The sequence below is a fragment of the Pongo abelii genome, chromosome 2, assembly GCF_028885655.2.
Source record: "Pongo abelii isolate AG06213 chromosome 2, NHGRI_mPonAbe1-v2.0_pri, whole genome shotgun sequence".
Lineage (NCBI taxonomy): Eukaryota > Metazoa > Chordata > Mammalia > Primates > Hominidae > Pongo > Pongo abelii.
Genome location: NC_085928.1, coordinates 142,049,627 through 142,064,885, shown reverse-complemented (window position 1 = coordinate 142,064,885; position 15,259 = coordinate 142,049,627). Strand labels below are relative to the sequence as shown.

General features: G+C 41.1%; 1 protein-coding gene across 3 annotated transcripts in view; it reads left to right on the top strand.

Moving 5' to 3' along the window:
- The window catches only part of ACAD11 (acyl-CoA dehydrogenase family member 11), a 112,754-nt gene extending 100,384 nt beyond the window's left edge, over positions 1-12,370 (top strand). For 2 of the 3 annotated variants that reach the window (XM_009239318.4, XM_054550348.2), the window contains exons 18-20: positions 9,256-9,372; positions 10,535-10,644; positions 11,392-12,370. In XM_009239318.4, the coding sequence (XP_009237593.3) occupies positions 9,256-9,372; positions 10,535-10,644; positions 11,392-11,506 (342 nt within the window). In that variant the 3' untranslated portion in view covers positions 11,507-12,370. 3 annotated transcript variants of the gene reach the window in all.
- Positions 12,371-15,259: the final 2,889 nt, after the last annotated feature.

The following is a 15,259-nucleotide window of genomic DNA, read 5'->3' as shown; positions in this document are numbered from 1 at the left end:
GCAGTCTGAGATCAAACTGCAAGGCGGCAGCGAGGCTGGGGGAGGGGCGCCCGCCATTGCCCAGGCTCGATTAGGTAAACAAAGCAGCCAGGAAGCTCGAACTGGGTGGAGCCCACCACAGCTCAAGGAGGCCTGCCTGCCTCTGTAGGCTCCACCTCTGGGGGCAGGGCACAGACAAACAAAAAGACAGCAGTAACCTCTGCAGACTTAAATGTCCCTGTCTGACAGCTTTGAGGAGAGCAGTGGTTCTCCCAGCACGCAGCTGGAGATCTGAGAACGGGCAGACTGCCTCCTGAAGTGGGTCCCTGACCCCTGACTCCCGAGCAGCCTAACTGGGAGGCACCCCCCAGTATGGGCAGACTGACACCTCACACGGCCAGGTACTCCTCTGAGACAAAACTTCCAGAGGAACGATCAGACAGCAGGATTCGCGGATCACGAAAATCCGCGGTTCTGCAGACACCGCTGCTGATACCCAGGCAAACAGGGTCTGGAGTGGACCTCTAGCAACCTCCAATAGACCTGCAGCTGAGGGTCCTGTCTGTTAGAAGGAAAACTAACAAACAGAAAGGACATCCACACCAAAAACCCATCTGTACATCACCATCATCAAAGACCAAAAGTAGATAAAACCACAAAGATGGGGAAAAAACAGAGCAGAAAAACTGGAAACTCTAAAAAGCAGAGCGCCTCTCCTCCTCCAAAGGAATGCAGTTCCTCACCAGCAATGGAACAAAGCTGGACGGAGAATGACTTTGAGGAATTGAGAGAAGAAGGCTTCAGATGATCAAACTACTCCAAGCTACAGGAGGAAATTCAAACCAAAAGCAAAGAAGTTGAAAACTTTGAAAAAAATTTAGACGAATGTGTAACTAGAATAACCAATACAGAGAAGTGCTTAAAGGAGCTGATGGAGCTGAAAGCCAAGGCTCAAGAACTACGTGGAGAATGCAGAAACCTCAGGAGCCGATGCGATCAACTGGAAGAAAGGGTATCAGTGATGGAAGATGAAATGAATGAAATGAAGCGAGAAGGGAAGTTTAGAGAAAAAATAATAAAAAGAAATGAACAAAGCCTCCAAGAAATATGGGACTATGTGAAAAGACCAAATCTGTGTCTCATTGGTGTACCTGAAAGTGACGGGTAGAATGGAACCAAGTTGGAAAACACTGCAGGATGTTATCCAAGATAACTTCCCCAATCTAGCAAGGCAGGCCAACATTCAGATTCAGGAAATACAGAGAATGCCACAAAGATACTCCTCGAGAAGAGCAACTCCAAGACACATAATTGTCAGATTCACCAAAGTTGAAATGAAGGAAAAAATGTTAAGGGCAGCCAGAGAGACAGGTCGGGTTACCCACAAAGGGAAGCCCATCAGACTAACAGCTGATCTCTCGACAGAAACTCTACAAGCCAGAAGAGAGTGGGGGCCAATATTCAACATTCTTAAAGAAAATAATTTTCAACCCAGAATTTCATATCCAGCCAAACTAAGCTTCATAAGTGAAGGAGAAATAAAATCCTTTACAGACAAGCAAATGCTGAGAGATTTTGTCACCACCAGGCCTGCCCTAAAAGGGCTCCTGAAGGAAGCACTAAACATGGAAAGGCACAACCGGTACCAGCTGCTGCAAAATCATGCCAAAATGTAAAGACCATCGAGACTAGGAAGAAACTGCATCAACTAACGAGCAAAATAACCAGCTAACATCATAATGACAGGATCAAATTCACACATAACAATATTAACTTTAAATGTAAATGGAGTAAATGCTCCAATTAAAAGACACAGACTGGCAAATTGGATAAAGAGTCAAGACCCATCAGTGTGCTGTATTCAGGAAACCCATCTCACATGCAGAGACACACATAGGCTCAAAATAAAAGGATGGAGGAAGATCTATCAAGCAAATGGAAAACAAAAAAAAAGGCAGAGGTTGCAATCCTGGTCTCTGATAAAACAGACTTTAAACCAACAAAGATCAAAAGAGACAAAGAAGGCCATTACATAATGGTAAAGGGATCAATTCAACAAGAAGAGCTAACTATCCTAAATATATATGCACCCAATACAGGAGCACCCAGATTCATAAAGCAAGTCCTGAGTGACCTACAAAGAGACTTAGACTCCCACACAATAATAATGGGAGACTTTAACACCCCACTGTCAACATTAGACAGATCATCAAGACAGAAAGTTAACAGGATACCCAGGAATTGAACTCAGCTCTACACCAAGCAGACCTAATAGACATCTACAGAACTCTCCACCCCAAATCAACAGAATATACATTTTTTTCAGCACCACACCACACCTATTCCAAAATTGACCACATACTTGGAGGTAAAGCTCTCCTCAGCAAATGTAAAAGAACAGAAATGATAACAAACTGTCTCTCAGACCACAGTGCAATCCAACTAGAACTCAGGATTAAGAAACTCACTCAAAACCGCTCAACTACATGGAAACTGAACAACCTGCTCCTGAATGACTACTGGGTACATAACGAAATGAAGGCAGAAATAAAGATGTTCTTTGAAACCAATGAGAACAAAGACACAACATACCAGAATCTCTGGGACACATTCAAAGCAGTGTGTAGAGGGAAATTTATAGCACTAAATGCCCACAAGAGAAAGCAGGAGAGATCCAAAATTGCCACCCTAACATCACAATTAAAAGAACTAGAGAAGCAAGGGCAAACACATTCAAAAGCTAGCAGAAGGCAAGAAATAGCTAAGATCAGAGCAGAACTGAAGGAAATAGAGACAAAAAAAACTCTTCAAAAAATTAATGAACCCAGGAGCTGGTTTTTTGAAAGGATCAACAAAATTGATAGACCGCTAGCAAGACTAATAAAAAAAGAAGAATCAAATAGATGCAATAAAAAATGATAAGGGGGATATCACCACCTATCCTACAGAAATACAAACTACCATCAGAGAATACTACAAACACCTCTATGCAAATAAACTAGAAAATCTAGAAGAAATGGATAAATTCCTCAACACATACACCCTCCCAAGACTAAACCAGGAAGAAGTTGAATCTCTGAATAGACCAATAACAGGATCTGAAATTGTGGCAATAATAAATAGCTTACCAACCAAAAAGAGTCCAGGACCAGATGGATTCAGAGCCGAATTCTACCAGAGGTACAAGGAGGAACTGGTACCATTCCTTCTGAAACTATTCCAATCAATAGAGAAAGAGGGAATCCTCCCTAATTCATTTTACGAGGCCAGCATCATCCTGATACCAAAGCCAGGCAGAGACACACACAACCAAAAAAGAGAATTTTAGACCAATATCCTTGATGAACATTGATGCAAAAATCCTCAATAAAATACTGGCAAACCGAATCCAGCAGCACATCAAAAAGCTTATCCACCATGATCAAGTGGGCTTCATCCCTGGGATGCAAGGCTGGTTCAATATACGCAAATCAATAAATGTAATCCAGCATATGAACAGAACCAAAGACAAAAACCACATGATTATCTCGATAGATGCAGAAAAGGCCTTTGACAAAATTCAACAACACTTCATGCTAAAAACTCTCAATAAATTAGGTATTGATGGGACATATATCAAAATAATAAGAGCTATCTATGACAAACCCACAGTCAATATCATACTGAATGGGCAAAAACTGGAAGCATTCCCTTTGAAAACTGGCACAAGACAGGGATGCCCTCTCTCACCACTCCTATTCAACATAGTGTTGGAAGTTCTGGCCAGGGCAATCAGGCAGGAGAAGGTAATAAAGGGTATTCAATTAGGAAAAGAGGAAGTGAAATTGTCCCTGTTTGCAGATGACATGATTGTATATCTAGAAAACCCCATCGTCTCAGCCCAAAATCTCCTTAAGCTGATAAGCAACTTCAGCAAAGTCTCAGGATACAAAATCAATGTACAAAAATCACAAACATTCTTATACACCAATAACAGACAAACAGAGAGCCAAATCATGAGTGAACTCCCATTCACAATTGCTACAAAGAGAATAAAATACTTGGGAATCCAACTTACAAGGGACGTGAAGGACCTCTTCAAGGAGAACTACAAACCACTGCTTAATGAAATAAAAGAGGATACAAACAAATGGAAGAACATTCCATGCTCATGGGTAGGAAGAATCAATATTGTGAAAATGGCCATACTGCCCAAGGTAATTTATAGATTCAATGCCATCCCCATCAAGCTACCAATGACTTTCCTCACAGAATTGGAAAAAACTACTTTAAAGTTCATATGGAACCAAAAAAGAGCCCGCATCGCCAAGTCAATCCTAAGCCAAAAGAACAAAGCGGGAGGCATCACGCTACCTGACTTCAAACTATACTACAAGGCTACAGTAACCAAAACAGCATGGTACTGGTACCAAAACAGAGAGAGGTATAGACCAACGGAACAGAACAGAGCCCTCAGAAATAATGCCGCTTATCTACAACTATCTGATCTTTGACAAACCTGACAAAAACAGGCAATGGGGAAAGGATTCCCTATTTAATAAATGCTGCTGGGAAAACTGGCTAGCCATATGCAGAAAGCTGAAACTGGATCCCTTCCTTACACCTTATACAAAAATTCATTCAAGATGGATTAAAGACTTACATGTTAGACCTAAAACCATAAAAACCCTAGAAGAAAACCTAGGCAATACCATTCAGGACATAGGCATGGGAAAGGACTTCATGTCTAAGACACCAAAAGCAATGGCAACAAAAGCCAAAATTGACTTCAATTAATTAAACTAAAGAGCTTCTGCACAGCAAAAGAAACTACCATCAGAGTGAACAGGCAACCTACAAAATGGGAGAAAATTTTCACAATCTACTCATCTGACAAAGGGCTAATATCCAGAATCTACAATGAACCCCAACAAATTTACAAGAAAAAAACAAACAACCCCATCAACAAGTGGGCAAAGGATATGAACAGACACTTCTCAAAAGAAGACATTTATGCAGCCAAAAGACACATGAAAAAATGCTCATCATCACTGGCCATCAGAGAAATGCAAATCAAAACCACAATGAGATACCATCTCACACCAGTTAGAATGGCAATCATTAAAAAGTCAGGAAACAACAGGTGCTGGAGAGGATGTGGAGAAATAGGAACACTTTTACACTGTTGGTGGGACTGTAAACTAGTTCAACCATTGTGGAAGTCAGTGTGGCGATTCCTCAGGGATCTAGAACTAGAAATACCATTCGACCGAGCCATCCCATTACTGGGTATATACCCAAAGGACTATAAATCATGCTGCTATAAAGACACATGCACACGTATGTTTATTGCAGCACTATTCACAATAGCAAAGACTTGGAACCAACCCAAATGTCCAACAATGATAGACTGGATTAAGAAAATGTGGCACATATACACCATGGAATACTATGCAGCCATGAAAAATGATGAGTTCATGTCCTTTGTAGGGACATGGATGAAATTGGAAATCATCATTCTCAGTAATCTATCGCAAGGACAAAAAACCAAACACTGCATGTTCTCACTCATAGGTGGGAATTGAACAATGACAACACATGGACACAGGAAGGGGAACATCACACTCTGGGGACTGTTGTGGGGTGGGGGAAGGGGGGAGGGATAGCATTAGGAGAGATACCTAATGCTAAATGACGAGTTAATGGGTGCAGCACACCAGCATGGCACATGTATACATATGCAACTAACCTGCACATTGTGCACATGTACCCTAAAACTTAAAGTATAATAATAATAAAAAAAGAAAAAAAACAGAAGCAGAGGATATCAGGCATACTGATTTTCTTAGTCTGTGTAGGCTGTCTGTAAGCCACAATGCAGAGCTCTCTGGGAAAACATGGATTGGAGAATGGGGTCTGGAGCCAAGGCTGAAATAGAGTCTTCTCCATTCCAGATCTAGGACTTGGGACCCACACGCTCTAGTATGTGTACAAAGCACATAAAGTTAACAATTTAGATGAAGTAGACCAATTCCTCAAATCCCACCAACTGTCAAAACTCACCGAAGATGAAATAGATAACCTGAATAGTTCTACAACTACTGTTGGAAGTTGAATTCAAAGTTAAAAAGCTCCTGAAAAAAGAAATCTTCAGGCCCAGATGGTATTACTGGTAAATTCTACTAAACAGTTAGAGAAGAAGTAACACCAATTTTACATATCTATTCCAGAAACAGAGAAGGAGGAAACACTTGTCAACTCATTTTATGAGGCCAGAATCATCCTAATCCAAAACCAGACAAGAACAAACCATAGACCAATATAGATGCAAAAACTACCAACAAAGTATTACCAAATAAAATCTAGCAGTATGTAAAAATAATCATACAGCATAATCAAGTAGAGTTTATCCCACATATGCAAGCCTGATTCATATCTATAACTCGATAATTAAAAATAAATTATAATCTGCCAAATTAACAGCAAAAACTGCATGAACATTAAAAAATCACATGATCATATCAATTGATGCTTTGTATTTGACAAAATTCAGCATCTGTTTATGATAGAAACTTTCAGCAAACTGGGAATACAAAGGAATTTACTCAACTTTTATAGAGAGTATTTTAAAAAATCTAACATCATACTTAATGATGAAAGACTAAATGCTTTTCCCCCAAAACTGGAAATGAGGCAAGAATGTTCACCCTCACTATTCTAATTTATGATCATAGAAGAATTCCTAGCCAGTGCAGTAAAACAAGAGAAAAAAAGTGCATGTAGTTGGGGGAAAAAAGAAGTAAAACTGGGCCTGCTTGTAGATGACAATGTGATTGTATAGAAAATCCTAAGGAACATATCAAACAAAACGAAACAACCCTCCCGGAACTAGTAAGTGAGTTTAGCAAAGTCACAGGATACAAGGTCAGTACGTAACAATTTTATTTTTATATACAAGCAATGAACAATGGGGAACTGAAAGTTTTAAAATACCATTTACAATAGTTTTTTTTAAGTACTACTCTACCAAAACACGTACAATATCCACATGCACTACAAAGTAGAAAAAAGTGATATAATAAATCAAAGGAGACCTAAGTAAATATGTAGATTAGAAGACTAACAGATTAAAGATGTTAACCATCCTCAAATTGATCTGCAGACTTAAGGCAGTTCCAATCACAATCCCAAAAGGACATTTTTGTAGATAAAGACAGACTGATCCTAAAATTTATATGGAAATACAAAAAAACTAAAGTAGCCAAAACAATTTGAAAAAGAAGAAAGCTCAATGAATCACACTACCCAATCTTAAGACTTACTCTAAGCTACAGTAATCAGTGAGCAAAAGGCATGTAGATCTTTGGAGCAGAAGAGAGAGTCCAGGAATAGATTCATAGAAATATAGGCCAATTAATTTTTTACATAGGTGCAAAGGCAGTTCAATGGAAAAAGTTACATCTTTACAGTAAATGGTGTTGCAGCAATTGGACATAGATAGGCAAAAGAGTGTCCCTTGATCTAAACCACACACCTCACACAAAATTTTAACTCTAAATGGATCATAGATCTAAATGTAAAAGGTAAAACTGTAAACTTCTAGAAGAAAACATAGTGGAAAAATCATTTTCTGGGATTAGGTAAAATGTTCCTAAACATGCACCAAAAGCAAGGCTCATAAAAGAATTGACAAATTGCTCATATGGCAAATGACTAGTGTCCTGAATATATGAAGGACTCTCTAAATCAAATAGTAAGAAAACAACCCAATTAAAAAATGGACAAAAGACTTTGACATGTCACCAAAGAGGTATAGAGATGGCAAATCAGTACATTGAAGGGGATCAACAGCAGTAGCCATTACAGAAATGCAAATTAAAACCATGATATCTCTGCACACTGTTAAAATGACTAAAATAAAATATGATACTAAGTGCTGATGGTTTGAGGAGCAACTGGAACTCTCATACCCTGCTAGTAGGAATGCAAAATATGCAACCACTCTAGAAAACTGTCAGCTTCTTAATAAACATTTACCACTGACCCAATAATTCTTCTCTTGCTATCTGCTTTAAAAAATGAAAACATGTCCACACAAAAACCCATATACAAATGCACAGAAGCTCTATGAATAATCTCGCAATGGCTCACGCCTGTAATCCCAGCACTTTGGGAGGCCGAGGCAGGCAGATCACAAGGTCAGGAGTTCAAGACCAGCCTGGCCAATATGGTGAAACCCTGTCTCTACTAAAAAATACAAAAATTAGCCAGGCATGGTGATGGGCGCCTGTAGTCCCAGCTACTCAGAGGCTGAGGCAGGAGAATCACTTGAACCCAGAAGGTGGAGGTTGCAGTGATCTAAGATCGCACCACTGCACTCTAGCCTGGGCGACAGAGCCAGTCTGTCTCAAAAAATAAATAAAATTTAAAAACTGGCAACAACTGAAATGTCCTTCAACAGGCAAATGGATAAACCAACTGATACATACTTACAATGGAATAGCAATAAAAAGGAATGAACAGTCAATACACAGAACAATTTGGATAAAATTCAAAGGCATTAAACTGAATGAAAGAAAAGTTAGTCTCAAAACAATACATGCTATGTGATTCTATTTACATGACATTCTGGAAAAGGCAAAACTATAGTAATGGAGAACCTATCAATGGTTGCCAGAAGTTAGGAGTGAGAGGAGGCTGTGACTAAAAAGGGGCAGCACCAGGGAGTTCTGTGGGAGATGGAACTGTTCTGTGTTCTTGACTGTGGTTATTCCAATCTATACATGTATTATAATTCAACTGTATACTAAAGAAAAGGTCATTTTTAATAAATTACAATAACACAGCAAATTGCTGCTGAACTGTCCCCACACTGAAATTGTGCTGAGAATTTTCTAGTTTACCTGTAAGCAGCTTCACTACCATACATTTAGCCAAGTTTCCATGACAGCAGGCAATTAGCATTCGGGAGGGGCTTTGAGTGGTTTGGCAGTAAGGCAGTTGCTCAGTTCGGCCATCTTTACCTTAGACATTAAGATATCCAAAATAAATGATTTTTTGGGGAAAATAAAATGTCTTTCTGAAATATTTCAATTTTAACTGTAAGCATTCCACAAGTATGTGGTTAGGCTGGTGTATATCAAATGAATTAACTCTTCCATTTAAAAATACATAGAGTAAAGCTTGTGAACAATCTCTGGCTTAGTGTTTTCACCAAACTATAAGACTGTGTTACACGTGGACATCAGATACTAGCTTAGCCCCTCCTTCCTTTTGCTGCCTTTTGCTCCCCTATAGGAGGTTGTGGCTCACTGGATTGCTGAAAGCCGCATTGCCATTGAGAAGATCCGCTTGTTGACTCTGAAAGCCGCTCACAGCATGGACACTCTGGGCAGTGCTGGCGCTAAGAAAGAGGTGAGGCTACCTTCTCCCCTCAGACCACCAACTGCTGAGCCTTCTCCAGTTCTCTCCACCTATTGGACATTTCAGTTTTCTAGGCATCTTGATGGCACTCAGAATATTGGAAGCCCCCATGTGATTTTGGGTTATAAATTATAAATGCCTGTCACTTGCTAGTCTCCTAGCAAGTGCTTTAGGGAATGATTTTCAGGAGGGAGAATATCTTTAGCATTCTTAAGATACAGCAACAAGGAATGGGGGAAATCATAGGCTTTACACAGCCCTGGAACTGCACTCACTCTGCCACTTTCTTCTAGCCTTGTGATCACGGGCAAAGTACTTAACCTTTCTGCCTAAGGCCTAGGGTTCTTGCGAAGAGTAACCAAGATGATGTACATAGAATGTGCAGCAGCCACGTACAGTGGCTCTCGCCTGTAATCCCAGCTACTTGGGAGGTGGAGGTGGGAAAATTGTTTGAGGCCAGGGATTCGAGACCAGCCTGGGCAACATAGTGAGACCCTGTCTCTTAAAAAAAAAAAAATTAGCCGACATGGTAACTTGTGCCTGTAGTCCCAGGGAGGCTGAGGCAGGAGGATTGCTTGAGCCCAGGATTCTGAGGCAGCACTAGTGAGCTATGATCACGCGTGGGAATAGCCACTCCACTCTATTCTGGGTGACAGAGTGAGAGCCTGTCTCAAATAACAAAACAAAAAATGCACAGCATGATACTGCTACATAGTAAATGTTTCATGAAAGACACCTCTCATCCTCTGCTTTCTTATGTTTCTGGTTTATATGAAATAAAGACATAATCATTTAATTCTAAAAGCCTATAAAACTGCTAAAAGAAAACTGATTAATGGCGCAAAGACCCTTGGACTATTTTTATGATCCCTAAGGTGATGAGTGTGATTTATCAGCTGCCTGAAATCCTTTTGGAAACAAGGCAAGTTAGAAATAAATGGATAAAATGTGATTTGGAAGACGCGTCTCTTTCCAGAGGGTCTGTATTGACTGAAATGTGGCATTGCAGCAGGATCTCTTTGTTGGCTTTTGTTAAAGATCCTGTTTTAGTGGTGATTTGGATGTGGGAAAGTTCCCTTGTTTCATTTCCCAGTTTTGCCACATTGTGTATAGTCTAAGAAAGAAGCGTTCTTTTCATATTTTGCTTATATAGATTGCAATGATCAAAGTGGCTGCCCCACGGGCTGTCAGCAAAATCGTTGACTGGGCCATCCAGGTGTGCGGAGGTGCTGGTGTTTCCCAGGATTACCCTCTGGCTAACATGTGAGTAGATGTCATTTAAGAATCATCTACGTTTGATAGGCATGGAGGTAAAAAATCTATAGGTGCCTTGACATTAATTGCTTACGTTTATTTTCAGTGTAATTGAAGGCTAAATGAAGTGATATACATTAATATAGAGCTCAACACCAAGAAATAGTTGCTCTTATTATTACAATAATCATTTCATTCCATTATATTAATTTTTACACTGAGGGGACCCACTGAGGATTCCTGGGCTGTAGATACAGCATGGGGTTTCGCTGAATTTGTAGCAGGACATGTCAGTGACTATCTAATATCTAGATCCTGATTACTGGGAGGCAGAAAGGAACATTCTCCATTCCCCATCTGTCCATCTCCACACATAATTACAGTGTCACCTTCTCTATCACACTGGAGATAGAGTCTCATCCTTCATCAATTTTTAACCTTAAGAAATAACTAAATATATAGTATCATACCAGTCACTGCCTGTTCTAAGTTCTAGCAACATGTAGTAAACTGTAGCAAACCAAGAATGAGATTAACTCCACTGTACTTGGGCATTTAACTTTCCCAAGTTGGAAACTTTAAGATGGCATTGCAGAAGCCCTTTAGCTTATTTTCCCGGTACTCTTTTTCTTACCCTGACCTTGGTGGAATTTAAGAATTAATATAGTCTTGGTTTACAATCAGAGTGACTGATGTCGAAGTATCATGTTCCTCTTCCATAACTCCCTGTGCTCCCTGATTCTTTTGCTTTTTCAGGTATGCTATAACCCGAGTTTTGCGTTTAGCAGATGGACCTGACGAAGTTCATCTTTCAGCAATCGCAACAATGGAGCTGCGGGACCAAGCCAAAAGGCTGACAGCCAAGATATAAGGAGAGTGGCACTGCCACATCCCACTGGCAGAAACTCTTCTTTATACAAACTTCATTGGCTCCAACATCTGAATCTCATATTTTCGTAGCAGTTTGAGCACAGGGTTAATTATTCATTTGTGGTAAAGATTATAGCATCTATTTTGATCAGTGGGTTTTATTATTTCAAGGGTCACACAGGGTTAAGTTCAATAAGAAATGCTGTAGCTGTTGTCATTCAATCTAGTGCCTCCTTGAGGCCAGGAGTTCAGGACCAGCCTGGGCAACATAGCGAGACCCCCATTGCTACAAAAAATTTAAAAATGAGCTAAGTGTGGTGGCATATGCTTGTAGTCCTAGCTACTTGGCAGGCTGAGGCAGGAGGATTGCTTGAGTCTAGGAGTTTGAGGTTACAGTGAGCTGTGATCGTGACATGGCCTCCAGCCTGGGTGACCGAGTGAGACTCTGTTTCTAAAAATAAAAACAAATAAAAAATAAATTTCTTCTTGGGGTGGGGTGGAGGCGGGGAGCAAGAATTTGACCTGGCTCTGATCCCTGGTGTGTTGTGTGGGCCTCTTTAACATTTGCCACTGAGCCTTAACCTCACTGTACTTCACTTTACTTTACATGCATTGGTGTTAATATTTTAATCTTAGAAGACCCTGACCCACTGAGGGTTTGTTGTGAGAATCACTGAAGCCATGTAGAAGCACCTTGAAATCTGTAAAACCACAATAAAGTACTTTATAAAAGGTATCCTTATTTGAAGTGGATAAATCTTGTAACTCGAACTATTTAACCCTATAATTAATTTTAAAAGTTGTGATTTAGAAGACAGGATTGTTTTTGAACATAGGAATTAAAGGCTATTTCTGGTCCTTACAATTTTGTAATTTGTTTCTCTGTCTGAGGAAAGCTGGCTGGATTGGTTGCTGATTTGTTTTACTTAACCTATTGTCATGTATCTGGCCATCCCTAAGGCAAGTCACTCCATATGATCTATACTTACCTCTCTCCCTTCCCTGAATTTAGTCAGACAAAATTATATTAAAAAGAACACCAAGGATTGTTTTGAAAAGGAAAAAAGTCTCCAAAGGATAAAGTGAGAAGATCAATTTCAGAATCAGGGCCCCAGTCCTGGTGAGAGAATGGACCAACGGTAAACTCCTCAGCATTGTGGCCATTTCTAGGGTTCTGTCTCCTTAGGCTGTCACTGGGAGTCACTAGGCAGCCATTCATCTGGGACAGTCTGCCAGGTTTGCCATGTGCTTGAAACCACATGGTTTTAAAGAGAGAAACTGCCCTTTCTAATAATCAGACGGCAGGGAGGGAGCGGGGAGGAGAGAGCTCACCAGTCAGGGCTCTACCTATGAAGACCCCTCCAAGATTGCCAAGCAGTCAGCGACAGCCTCGAGGAGGGGCCTTGAGACTGCCTGATAGGGAAGACACCATGAGGTTCCACACAGAAAGGTCATGGTCTTTCTCCAGCAAAACATTTAGGATGCACAGGGGGTAGCTATGATTGTCCAGGGGAGGAGCTAGTTAAGGGTCTCTGGTAATTGACCTTTTACTATAAGAACACACAACAGAAAGTTCAGCAGATTATGGAGGACTGATTTCCTCATCAACCTGTGGTTATTGATAAAAGCTTCTTCAGGGTGGGTCCTCATCACCCCAGCTGTTTCCATGCAACTGTGGTTCACTTAGGTGTCATGGGCATGCACACATTTTGTCCAAGGGAAATAAAGTAGGTGAAAAGCAGTTTAGACACTTTAATGGATACATTGGGCAGGGCTTGCCCAAAACTGCTTTTCTCCTTGATCTTGAGTGAAGCTACAATACGGTGTTGGGGAAGTTCAGAAGGCAGGCATTTTTTACTTAGGCTTTCTAAGGGCTTTAAATTCGTAAAATTCTTAAATAAAGGATACAAAGTGCAATGTATTTATGAAAATGTCTGCTATGAAAAATGTCTTATTTCAGTCAAGCCAGGCAGCCCCGCTTGGCTCCTCCCTTTCTCTGACACTAGATGATCCCTCCCCAAGAAGCAGAGGAAAGGGGAGGGGGGAAGACCTCCTGTTGACAGGCTGCTGTTTGTCTGTCACATGTCTTACTCCACCATTTCTTTTGCCTGGATTACTCCAGTAGTCTCTTAACTGGAGTTCTAATCTATTCTCACAGCAGCCAGGATGACCTTCTCAAATGCTGCGGTGGCTTCCATCTCACCTAGAATAAATTCAGAGTCCTTGCTTTGGCTGATGAGGTTCCATCTGATCTTGTCCTCTGACACCTCTCTGATCTCATCCCCCTGGCTCACTCGTTCCAGCACAGCCTTCTGGCTGCTGTTCCAACATGCGAGCACAGCCAGGCCTCTGGGCCGTGGTTCGGACTGTTTTCTCTGCCTGAAAGGATCTACACTGAGGTTTTCCAGATGTCTAGGTCAAAAGGCACATTATTAAAATGTCCTTTCTTGACCATTGCTTGAAACTAGCACCATGGCTGGGCGTGGTGGCTCAGGCCTGTAATCCCACACTTTGGGAGGCCGAGGCAGGTGGATGTCCTGAGCTTAGGAGTTCGAGATCAGCCTGGCCAACATGGTGAAACCCCGTCTCTACTAAAAATACAAAAATTAGCTGGGCATGGTGGTGGACGCCTGTAATCCTAGCTGCTCCAGAGGCTGAGGCAGGAGAACCGCTTGAACCCAGGAGGTGGAGGTTGCAGTGAGCCAAGATTGCACCACTGCACTTCAGCATGGGTGACAGAGCGAGACTCCATCTCAAAAGAAAAGAAAAAGAAATTAGCACCACATGCATTGTTATTCTCCACCTGCTTATCTGCCTTTGTTTTCCCACAGCACTTATCACCTGACATATTTCATGTTTATTTGTGGTCTGTCTTCTCAAGTGCAAGGCCCATTTTTCCCTCCTCTGTTCACTTCTCTCACTTTTTTGTGTGTGTACTGGTGTCTCCTTGGCCCCCAGAACCATGCCTTACATCCAGTAGCCACTCACAAAGAATATGAATGAATGAATGAGTGTGCGTGGATGCTCTCCTGATTCCTGGTTTGCAGCACAGCAAGCGGTGAGTGAGCAAAGCATTCATGTATAGGTCTGCCAACAGAACAGAGCCAAAGCCTGAGCCCCAGCCAGTCAACACAGAGGCTGGACAACAGACCCAGAAGGGGTTATGGGTAGCTGGAGAAAACCTAAGCCTGAGAAAGGACATCAGTGTCCTGGCAGTGGGGGCGCACAGCAGTTTGGGCAAGTCAGTTGATGGAATAGGTGTTCAATGAGTATTTAACAATCCAGGGAAATATGCATTTCATTTTTTTCTCCTGATGTCTAATCTAGTCTAATCAGCTGGAGGGCTGTGATCAGCTCTAGATACAGAAGGAAGTCAGGATGCCTAAAAGAAACAAAACCACTTCTGGTGATTGTTGGAATTTTCCAATTTTCCAAAGAAGCAGGATTCTGGGAAGTGTCTTCCCTTAATTCAAGACAAAGAGCATTTAGGATTTATGATCCTGCTATGATATTTTTATTTCTTTTTCTTTTCAGCACCTCTTTCTCATTGTGGTGATTATGAGTTTATTGTGAAGAAAACCCACGCCCATTCTAGTGTGAGAGTGTGGTTACCATAAGCTCTGTGAAACAAGGGTTTCTGCCTTACCTTCACCCCCAACTTATGTGACCAAGTAAAGTGTAACGATTTATCCTGAAGAGGCACATCACTCTTAGGACACCCTAAATAAGTACAGGTGAAATGGAGAGCAGTTGC